The sequence below is a fragment of the Drosophila santomea genome, unplaced genomic scaffold (assembly GCF_016746245.2).
Source record: "Drosophila santomea strain STO CAGO 1482 unplaced genomic scaffold, Prin_Dsan_1.1 Segkk69_quiver_pilon_scaf, whole genome shotgun sequence".
Classification (NCBI taxonomy): Eukaryota; Metazoa; Arthropoda; class Insecta; order Diptera; family Drosophilidae; genus Drosophila; species Drosophila santomea.
The window spans coordinates 1,402,085-1,414,178 of NW_025319001.1; the positions used below are offsets into that span (position 1 = coordinate 1,402,085).

The following is a 12,094-nucleotide window of genomic DNA, read 5'->3' on the forward strand; positions in this document are numbered from 1 at the left end:
TCCCTATTGCATTTTCAAATCCAAATCTAACGTCATTTCTTTTTGAAAACAATTTGAAGGCTGGTCGTTTGCATTTTTGTACTCTAAACCGAATGTTTAGATGTTTTAAGTTTTCTTTTTCTTTGTTTTACTCTTTGTAGCTGCGGCATTCATCGGTGAAAGCGCTTGCAACGAGCTGCTGCTGCTAGCGGTTTGGCGGAGGATAGTGTGCCCGCATATCCAAACTGAATTTGGGCTCCATTAGTGTGGTCGATCTATTGTAGAAGCGCTGCACACTGGTTGGGCTTGTATGGAGTCGCGGCCAAAAATACTTCTAGTGGTAATAGCGTACTGAAATTGATACAGTAAGTTCTCTAAAAATTAAGAATTGGTAAAATGTAAAAAATTGGCGTGGTCGATAATATTTACGCCCACAGGAAGGCAAAAACCGAAAAATACACCTAAAAGCATGCTACATTTTTTTTCTTGAAACATTATTATTATTTGTATTATTATTATTTCCTACTTTACTAATTTGTATATAGTGTTTGGTAACCCCTAGGATATTTGTCCCCTGTGATGTTAAGATACAATATTATGATATTATTATGATATATTCTTCACTTAATAAATAAATAAAAAAAAATATTAATATTATTATATCTATAAATGATTTAATTTAAAAATAAAAAACACAGCAAAACAAAATAATTCAGAATTAAAGCATTAAAAATATAAGAATTGTGGTTAACAATATACCTAGCAAAGTTTAGTGCTTCAACAGCGTGTTCCTGTAATTTAATCATTTTCTAACAAATCACAGGTCGACGATAATAATTTCGATTTGTCATTCTTTTTTATTTTTCTTTGACCTGTTATGTAGGGGTCTGATCTCAAAAGAAGTATTTTAGTTAAATCCCTGTTCGTGATTATGCGAGACATCTTTCGGGTATGCTGCAGTTGGTTTTTTTTTTTTAATTTCCTTATTGTTTGACTCTGCAGCTTCCTCTGAGAGCTCACGTTCAAATTTTTTAACATCTATGGTGTAGCCTGATGCTAAGGCTTGCAATATCGTTGCGCAGCGGATTATTAAATTTTCACATTGGGGGGTTTTGGCGGGAACCTAACTAAAACTTTAGCTAAACATAGAAAAGACGTTCACAAAATACACAAAATAAGTCGTTCAATTAAAATATTTTCACAGGACAAGACAAAATGGCATGCAAGTTTATTATAAATAAGAACATAAAAAAACAATACCTTCAACTTTTAAATCCATTTAAAATCGATTAAATAGGAGCACAATAGCAAACGTTTGACCACTTCAAAGTACAATTTTATTTTGAACGACCGACTGCAGCTGCGTCGCGCCGATGAACACGTGTTCACAACTTTGAGGAATTTTCTGAAAGTCCCGTTACAAATCTAGTAAAAACCGGTTTGCCACTTAAAAGTTTGGACTTTTTAGAGACAGTTGGCAAATACTTTGCAAAAATTTGTTGTGATGAATTTTTTGATTTTTGGCCTATGGACGCAACCAGTGTGCGCTGGTCGATGTAAAAGATACAAAGAGGGAAAAGAAATGTAGGCCCAAAAGTAGGTAATGGTTTTGAAGTGTGTGCCAACTGATAGCAAAGCAAGCGCAAAGTTAATCAAGGTCCGTCCACAGATTTTAAAATGTCGCATATTAATATATAAATACTTTGCACGGGTGCGGTCATAGTTAGGACCGTCCTCTATAAGGAGCGTAGGGTGTAAATGGTCAAAGGAATTCGGGATGTACACTCACTCGCATATCTCTGCGTACACCCCTAAAAAATTTTAAAATTAAACTTTGAACAGCAATGGTTCGGCCATTTATGCATATTATTATTCCATTTTTTTTAACTTAACTTTAATTTATTGTTTATAATATGACATTTTTTTTTAGAATTATTGAATAATATATAACATTTTATTTTTAATTTTATTTTATTTGCCGCTTAGCTTGCCAACCAATCACATCGAAGTCTCCCGGAAGATTTTTCTTTTTTTTTTTATTGTCGATCTTCAGAATATTATACATAATTAACCGAGTGGTCGTATCAAATAACATTAAGTGCTGAAACAAACAAACACCAGCCCCGTCGAAACGCATCCGCTCCACTTCCATTTTAGCCCGGTCAGCAGATTATTATAAGAAACCAAATGTAGAAGGCAAATGAAAAGCTTGGAAATAAAATAAGATTCATTGAGAATTCAGAACTTAACAACCACAGGCGTTTATTTGGGAACGGTTCTATCCACTACTCATCAAATCTCCCTAACCTACGCTTAAAGGGAGGTAACTGGCGCAGTCGGTAGTTCCAGGCCTAAGAACGAGTCAACAGGATTTCGTGACGACCGGGACATGCAGTTAATATTAATATTAGCATTGTAAGGAATAACAGTGAGTAGAGTGGAGTGTGTAAAATGGAGGTGGAAATAATAAGAGCCGCAAGTGACCAATTAGAAATGACCAAAGCAGTGGGAAATAAGAAACGCAAGTGCAAATCAATATAACCAAAAATAATAGTAACAAAGGAAAGCTAAATGAGCCAAATCAAAATAATATATATATAAAGAAATACTACATAATTAAGGCCATAGTCTTGGTGTAACACACAAAGAAATGCAAAGCCGAGGTGCGGTTTAAATAAAGAATTAAATTAATTCAATTGTGTCTAAAGAAATGAAAGAAAATGGGTTCGAACGGACAAACGGCCGGTGGTAAATGTCGTGGCTCGAAGTCGCAGAGAACGGTTCGATCAAACGAATGACCGGTAGAGAATGGTGTTGGCTGTCGGAAGTTCGATGCGACGAAGAGGCTCGCCGATCGAACGATCGTCGAACGACGTCATGCCGTCGGTCGAGAGCAAGAGAAGTTGGTGTGCTGTGGGGAGTGCCAACAAGTTCGAGTGTATGACAGAAAGGGGAAATGGTCGAGCCGAATGGCCCGATGTAGAAGTTAAACAGAGCCGATTCGGTCGCATGTATTGGGCGGGGCACTGTACAGGGCGGCCGCCTAGCATGAGGAAGAATTCGGTTGATTAGAGGAAGGGGCGGTAACCATTCACACGTATTGGGCGGCGCACTGTAATGTACAGGGCGGCCGCTTAGCGTAGGGGTGGTTATCTGAAAATATATCGTGGAATATTAACAAGAATCAAACTGGAAAGAATAAATTAAAATCCAGCGATCCTAACATTCACACGTATTAGGCGGCGCACTGTAATGCACAGGGCGGCCGCTTAGCGTAGGAATGGGTAGGGTTAAGCAATACTCAAGGGAAAACACCAGGATGCAGGACTGTCCGCATTTGGTTCAGAGGCTGTATCGCACAGCCAAGGAGCTAGCTTCAGCATGCAGGGTGTTAGAGGGGAGTAGACAATACCATAGCAATGACTGTTCGCAATTGGTTGTGAGGCTGTATCGCACAGCCGAACAGCTAGCTTCAGCATGCAGGGTATTAGACAATAAATAAATAAAATAAATAAAATAAATAAAATAAATAAAATAAATAAAATAAATAAAATAAATAAAATAAATAAAATAAATAAAATAAATAGAATAAATAAAATAAATAAAATAAATAAAATAAATAAAATAAATAAAATAAATAAAATAAATAAAATAAATAAAATAAATAAAATAAATAAAATAAATAAAATAAATAAAATAAATAAAATAAATAAAATAAATAAAATAAATAGAATAAATAAAATAAATAAAATAAATAAAATAAATAAAATAAATAAAATAAATAAAATAAATAAGCAAATAAATAAAGAAAGGAAAAGCAAGCGACAAGTATTATTAAACCCCATTTTGCTAAATTAATTTTGAACCTTAGAAGGAGAAAATTACTCATAATAATTAATTACAGAACTCCATTTCACACACGGACACTCGAGGATCCACTACACACACTATATACAAGCAATTCGGAATTCAACACGTATCTTTAAGTAAACTACACAGCTATACTAAGCACACAGCGATTCACCGCTTTACACAAACAACACACTTATATTAATTAATAAGTCAGAATATTGAGATAAGGTACACAAGACAGTAGCACTAACCAAAACAATACATATACGTGAGATAACTATGTCGAATCCAACAGAAGGACAGGACGTTAGGAAGCCAGGGAGCGTACTAGAGGCCATCAAGGTAATAGACCTTGTGGAAATTATTCCGAAATATGATGGCGAAGGGGGAAAGTTAGATGGTTTTACCATATAGCAGCAGTGGAACAGGTATTGAGCCTGATCAAGGGGGAAGAAAGATCGAATATAGGAGTGTTCATAAATAAACCCGCCAGTGTTACTGTTTAGTTTGATTTATTGGTTAATTTCAGACACTTAATATTAATTAGTTCGACACCGATGCGTACGTTTTCTTGCAGATCAAAAATGTGACTAACTTAAGCTTTGGCTGTACTCACGCCATACGATTAAACTAGCATAAGACGTAAACAAGTTACAGTTAGAAGGGAGTTAGAAGTTTGGAAAAGTACTGGGCAAGCTCGCGGACAATTACAGCGGTGCGATGCTTACATTGATTCCGCTGATAAGCTCCGCTGAAGCTGCAGACAAATGATAATGTAAACAAAGATAAAGGGTGACTTGTTCGCGCATACAGGGTGTCTCGTTCCCAAACAAGGAGTGATAGCACTTCGAGCTGTCCGAAGCAAGATAGTAGGAGCGGCGGACAAGGTCCTAGATTTGGACGAGTCAGAGTTGAATTGGGATCAGATCAAGAGAATATTAGTCTCCCATTTTAAAGACAAGAGATCGGAGCAAGATTTGATAATGGAGCTGACCCATATCAAGGAAATGAAACTGGACGTAGAAGCCCTTTACACTAGGGTTATGACTCTAAAGAAAGCCTTAGTGAGTTTAACCAAAACAGGCGAGAACAGCATAATGCTGAGGAGCGAGAAAATTAAATGGTATGAGGAAATGGTGCTCAACGCTTTTATTTCGGCCTTAAAGGGACCGATAGGAGTAACCATAAGGAACATGGGAGTCCCGAATATAGCCAAAGCTTATGAGATAGCTTGTAGGGAGGAAAAGTTAGCTTCCTTAGAAGTTAATGGTCCGGAGCCCAGAGTCGGGAGACAAGGTCAAGAAAGAAACTCAGAAACAGGAGCAGGAGAAGGAGGAACCCCAGGTGTTGGAGGCCCACAGGGAGACAGGCATTTGGTCTCAGTACCAGTGGGGGGGAAACAACCCTCCTCCATTTCCAATGCCATTTGCCATGCCCAGTATGAATGGATGGACAGGTTTCGGAATCCCTTATCCGATGATGGGTAATCCATTCAGGTCAGAGAATTTTAACCAGGGTGATACTTCAAACTATCAAGGTCCTTATCGCAGTTATCAGAACAGGAACTCCAGATGGAATCAGAACCAAGCAAACCGAGATAGACAGTGGAACGGTTACAACAGTAACAAGTACAATAACAATTATAATAATAGAAATAACAACAACGGTTATAATAGTAACAATTATAACAACTCCAACAATGGGTATAACAGCACTGGTTATGGAAATAACGATGGCAGGGGACAGTTAGCGATCGAACCACAATCAAACACGGAAGGCAGCGGCCAGTCCAGGATGTCCAGGAATTCCAACAATTCGGGACAGTCCAGGCAGTCGTATAACTCAAACAATTCTAAGAGGTCATTTAATTCAACTGGCACTGCCTCGGTCAGTGCCCAGTTACATAACATTCAGGAGGATGACGGAAATTTTCCACAGTCAGCCTCGAACAATCCACAGGATATTTAGGACCTAGGAAAAGGCATTCAACGTTGCCCTATTTGGTAGTAAAGATTACTCCAGAAACATCAATAAAATTGTTAATCGATACAGGATCTACCTTTTCTTTTATTCGACCAGAATTAGTGCACCCACAGTACGTGAGGAAACTAAAAGACCCAATAGCCATTAAAACCATCACGCAGTCGCATGAGGTTGAAAGGGAGGCATTTTTACCAATGTTCGCGGAGTTAGGCGGAGTTGGTAAAAAAAGAATGTTCCTTTTTAAATTTCATCAATTCTTTGAGGGGTTGATCGGGATAGATATGATACAGCAGTTGAAGGCGGTTATCGATATGCAGAACGGGTGATTTGAGGTAGCAAATTTGAAACAGAAGATTCAGATTGAGGCCTACAGACCGTCAGAATTGTATACGATAGAAGCCGAATCGAAAATGGTTATATCTGTTCCGGTACGACTGAACGATGGGGATTTCATAATAAACAGAACAATATTAAAGGAAGACCTGGAAATTTCAGAGCTGGATGGAGGTGACGAATTATGCGGAGTCGGACCAGGAATTATTTCTGGAAGAACCAATAAATGTTGTAGAATTTAAGTCCACACAACATTTCGAACTAAACACTATAGAAGGGGAGAGGAAATGTAGTAACAGCATCCCATTTGATAAAATCAGAACAGACCATTTGAACAAGGAGGAACTTGGAGAACTTTCCAGAATTTGCAAAAAGTATCCGGGTATATTCCACAAGGAAGGAGTCATCTTGTCGTTCACAAATGCGGTCAAACATCAAATAAGAACAAGGGATGATATGCCCATTTATGCCAGACCTTATAGATATGCTTTTAAGGAAAGGCAAGAGGTGAGAAGGCAGTTGGAAAAGCTATTAGACCAGAAGATAATCAGGCATAGCCATTCACCATGGAGTGCTCCAGTCTGGTTAGTACCTAAAAAGAAGGACGCCTCTGGGGAAAGGAAATGGCGAATGGTGGTGGATTATAGGAAATTGAATGAGAAGGTGGTAAAGGATAGATACCCATTGCCCATAATAAATGACGTGTTAGATAACCTGGGCAGAGCTAAGTACTTCTCGACGTTGGACTTAGCAAGTGGTTATCATCAGATTGAGGTACAGGAAACAGACATTCCGAAAACGGCCTTCTCCGCAGAAGGAGGCCATTTCGAGTACGTCCGAATGCCGTTCGGTTTAAACAATGCTCCCGCAACCTTTCAGAGGTTGATGAATAACATCTTCGGGAATTGTTGGGTAAATGTTGTCTCATTTATTAGGACGACATAATGGTGTACTCAGCGTCCTTACAGGAGCATATTACAGACTTGGAGAAGGAGGAAGCTTACGGAAGCTAATTTTAAACTGCAGCTAGATAAGACGGAATTTCTAAGAACCGAGGTAGAATACCTAGGGCACTTAGTGACCCCACAAGGTATCAAACCAAATCCAGGGAAGATTGAAGCGATTAAGAAATTCACCGTCCCGAGGACTAGGAAGCAGATAAAATCATTCCTAGGGTTGCTAGGTTACTACAGGAAGTTCATAAAAGATTTCGCGGCAATAACAAAGCCATTGACGAAACAACTCAAGGGGAAGAAGACAGTACAAGTAGATGAGGAATACACAGAAGCATTTGAGGTGTGCAAAACCCTCTTATGCAATGACCCGATTCTACAGTTCCCCGATTTCGAAAAACCATTCATCCTGACCACGGATGCAAGCAACTATGCCATTGGATCGGTCCTATCACAAGGGAACTTGGGAACGGACAGACCAATAGCATACGCAAGTAGAACTCTGTCAACATCAGAAATACACTATGCTACGATAGAGAAGGAAATGCTTGCCATTATTTGGTCGATAAGGCATTTTAGACACTACCAGTTTGGCACTAAGTTCAAAATAGTGATCATAGATAGGAACCCGACTCTAAGCTCGTAAGATGGAGACTCCAGATGTTAGAGTATGACTATGAAATAGTATACAAGAAGGGTTCTTTGAACGTAGTGGCGGATGCCCTGAGCAGAATCCCGCCAGAGCTTAACGTATTGGAAGACGCCTCGGAAGTAGCAACAAACGGAGAGACGATACACTCCGCGGATGAAGACTTGCAGTTTGGATTTCCAATTTCCGTGAAACCACTGAACGAATATAACATTCAGGTGGTTATAAATAAAGGTTCTAAAGTAGTGAAGAAAGTTCCATTTAGGAACAAAATGCGGACAACGTGGACAGAAAAAAACTTTGACGATGAGACGATTTGCCGTAAACTCAAGGAAATTCTAAAACCTAAGAGAACGGTAGCATTGCTGATACCGGAGGAGTTGGTCTTAACCATCCAAGAGGTATATTGCAAATATTTTGCTTACAGTAAATTGTATAGGGCATTAAGATGCACAGTTTTGTTGCCGGATATAATTGAGAGAGACCAGCAGGAGGAAGTTGTAAGGGATTACCACCTGAAGAGTAACCACAGGGGGATAGAAGAAACACTAGCCCATTTAAAAAGGAGGGTGTTTTTCCCTCAGATGAGACAACTGATAACGCAAACAATTAATAATTGCGATAGTTGTCAAACACAGAAATATGACAGAAGGCCTCACAAGATCAAGTACAGTGTGACGGAAACTCGGGACAGACCCTTAGAGATAGTGCATATCGACTTATATTTTGTTAATAAGAAAAACGTTTTCACGATTATTGACAAATTTTCGAGATATGCCTGGGGGGTAACTATCCCAGCCAAGGAAAGCATTAACATTGTCAAAGCAATGAAAAACTTTATGGCTCTGTTTTGGATACCCAAGAAGATAGTCTGTGACCAGGGGGTTGAGTTCTCGTCGAACCTCTTTAAGGATTTTTGTAGGCAGTACGAACTCGAACTGCATACAACATCCTTTCAGCAGTCGTCAAGTAACTCAACAGTTGAGAGACTACACTCAACAATAACAGAAATATACCGTTTCATTACAGAGAACAAGAAGGCAGGGAAGTTAGAGATTCGACACGAAGAGATACTGAACGAAGCGTTTATAACTTACAATAACGCCATTCATTCAGCAACGAAGTTGACACCTCAAGAACTATTCACAGGCAGAACGCAGGAGTTTCTGAATAACGTGACTTTCAGTCAGTAATGAGCACGATTATTTACAGAAAATCAATGCGTTTCAGGCCGAGATCTATCCAAAGGTAAAAGAAAGAGTAGAAAGCCAAAAGGCGAAGAGAATTGAGGCAGCTAACTTGGATAGACAGGAACCAGACCCGGTACAGGTGGGAAACATAGTATTTCGAAAAGAGAACCGGACGGATAAACTCACCCCCAGATTCTCTAAACACAAGGTGTTAGAAGACAACAACCTAACACTGACATTAACCAAACCACAGAAAATTCACAAGGAGAAATTCCGAAGAATTACTAAACCAAATGAATAATTTTTGCAGGTGGTCCATGGCCATGGTTGAAAGAGGCAGGTTTGAGATAACACCCTTGGAGAAAAACGACCCATTGGCCCAGATAGAAATGGGAACGGCAAGGGTAGTACAAACGTACCAAACATATATACACATCGTGAAGCTGCAGGACTTCAATGAAATAATAGGTGGTATAGAAAAGACACTTGGAGAAGTTGAAGACGAATCGGGAACAAGGGACGTAATTAGATCACTTAAAAACAAACTACACATGTTGAAAACAAGGCTGGAAGGAATTTGGCCTAGACATAGAAGAGCAAGGGGATTGATAAACGGATTGGGTTCGGTAGTCAAGGCAATAACGGGGAATTTAGACGCCAATAACGCCGAAAAATTAGAAGAGGAAATAAGAAAAATGAGAGAAGAAGAGGAGAAATTGAGAGAGAGTATTAACTCACAAGAGAGAACAGGCAACAAGGTCAGTTTCATTTTCAAAAATTTAACGAAATACATAAATGAGGAGCAAAGCAGAGTAAATGCATTTATTAAAAAATATATTAATGCCATAAGTAAGTCCTTTGTAGAAGAGGATAGGAGAATTTATAGATTGGAGTATATTGACAGAATTTCGCTCACTATAGATATGTTAGGATTAAACTTGAATGACGTGACCGAGAGCCTGTCTAAGTTAGGTGTGATTTCTAGATTTTTGGACAAGTGTGTCCAAGAGTTAGAGAGACAAGGGATACGATTGGTATCAGACGAACACATGTATGAGTTTCTAGAATTAAGTGCGATTATGAATAACACAGATATAATATTTTCGATCAAATTACCATTGTTTAAAAAAGAAATATTTGCGTTCAGAAGGTTAATACCGCTGCCCATGAACGGCACAGAATTTGTGATAGCTCCAAATTATGTGGCGATTCATGGGAATGAAATACTTTACTATAAGGAAGCTGTTAAGTGGGCAGGATGCGGAATGCGAAACGAAGGACGTCGGACTACTTACAACAATCTTCGAACCGGAGGCCGGCTACATCGTAATTTTCAACGGGAAGAATGTAACTTCAGACAGATTGCGGAGTTGATAAGGCATTAAATGGATCAGTCCTTATAAGATTTACCAACTGCAAAGTGATGGTCAACAACGTACAGTATGAAGCGGAAGAAGGACTTAGCACAGCGAAATTGGGATTAGACATACCTCGGATAGAGACGGTTAAGAGGAACAGGACAACCCAAGAGTTGGGAATACACGAGCTGAGGATGGAAGACCTAGAAACAAAGGTACAGATCAGCAGAATGCAGTGGGGAACCACGATCCATGCAACAACGACCTACACGATGCTCGGCGTACTGATGATAGTAATATTCGTCGTGTCCTGCTTCCCAAAAAAAGACAACCATTTTCAAACCAGAGGTTACACCACACGCCACCTTCACTCCCGCCATCGCTGAACCTGCTATGATAACAGCAGCTATGCCCCCGTTATGGTCGGTAGCTCAGACTGAGGGGGGAGGAGTTACCGCCTCAGCATTTACCCTCGGCGGTCCCCCGTCCAAGCCGCCTCGTCAACCGGAGACCTAGTGGAGATCCAGCAATACTTTGGTACGACCACGGGAACGCCGAGTGGTCGTATCAAATAACATTAAGTGCTGAAACAAACAAACACCAGCCCCATCGAAACGCATCCGCTCCACTTCCATTATCCAGCAGATTATTATAAGAAACCAAATGTAGAAGGCAAATGAAAAGCTTGGAAATAAAATAAGATTCATTGAGAATTCAGAACTTAACAATCACAGACGTTTATTTGGGAACGGTTCTATCCACCTTAACTAGGAACTACTCATCAAATCTCCCGAACCAACGCTTAAAGGGAGGTAACTCGCTCGACAAAAGGTCAGAACGTTGGGATTTAACGGGTAATTGTTTTTGCAAGCCACAAATCTACTTATATCGTCGCAAATCTCCCCACCCCGCAGTACAAAAAGCTTGCTGCTGCCAACGAAAAGAGAGGGAGAGGGGAAGGCAAACCTGGCTCTTCAGCAGGTGATGAGTATTCGCCAAAAATTCGTCTTGGGAGCATCGCGGTGAAAGCAGCCACTGTATAAATATCGGAAAATATAGAAAAGTGGAGATCGTTTTGCCAAGGAATGGCCGGATCAAGAATAGGCTGATATAAGGCTAGTTCTAGTTTTTTTATTTTATTTAATTTTTTTGGTATTATATATAATTTATTTTTGTCGTGTAAATTTATTGAAGTTTGCTGAGGAGAATATCATGATGTGAGAGAATGGTGTTCTGCGTAATAATGTGAATTAAATCAAAACAAAAAAAAAAAACAAGAAAAAGCATGAAATGAAAAGAAAATAAAAACAAGAGAGAACGCTATAGTCGAGTTCCCCGACTATCTGATACCCGTTACTCAGCTAGTGAAAGTGCGAAGGAGAGTCTTCAACACTGACAGTTTTTGGCGGTTTGTGGGCGTTAGAGTGGGCGTGGCAAATAGTTTTCTTGCAAGTCGATAGAAATTTACAAAACTGATACAAAATGAAAAAATATCAAAACATTTTTCAAAACTCTGGGCGTGGCAGCTTTGGGCGGTTTGTGGGCGTTAGAGTGGGCGTGGCAAAAAGTTTTTTAACAAATCGATAGACCAATACAGAAATTAAAAAATATTTAAACATTTTTCAAAAGTGTGGGCGTGGCAGTTTTGTGCGGTTTGTGGGCGTTAGAGTGGGCGTGGCAGCATGATTCGACAAACTTGCGCTGCGTCTATGTCCCTGGAGTCTGTATGCTTAATCTCAACTTTCTAGCTTTTGTAGTTCCTGAGATCTCGACGTTCATACGGACAGACGGACAGAC

The 12,094-nt window shown here is 39.5% G+C and overlaps 1 protein-coding gene across 1 annotated transcript; it reads left to right on the forward strand.

Moving 5' to 3' along the window:
- The first annotated feature begins 2,198 nt into the window (after nt 1–2,198).
- Nucleotides 2,199–10,813, forward strand: LOC122756612. Its single transcript, XM_044006702.1, has 4 exons — nt 2,199–2,394; nt 9,250–9,751; nt 10,297–10,590; nt 10,646–10,813. The coding sequence occupies exons 1-4, from the start codon at nt 2,369–2,371 to the stop codon at nt 10,811–10,813; spliced, it is 990 nt and encodes a 329-aa protein (XP_043862637.1). The 5' UTR covers nt 2,199–2,368.
- The last annotated feature ends 1,281 nt before the right edge of the window (nt 10,814–12,094 follow it).

What these genes read in the sequence shown, in the direction of transcription:
- LOC122756612 (XM_044006702.1), top strand. Translation starts at nt 2,369, where the DNA reads ATGCAGTTAATATTAATATTAGCATT. An exon ending in TAAATGAGGAGCAAAGCAGA is followed by an intron (nt 9,752 to 10,296) that starts GTAAATGCATTT and finishes ATGTAACTTCAG; the next exon opens with ACAGATTGCGGAGTTGATAA. An exon ending in TGCTCGGCGTACTGATGATA is followed by an intron (nt 10,591 to 10,645) that starts GTAATATTCGTC and finishes TTCAAACCAGAG; the next exon opens with GTTACACCACACGCCACCTT.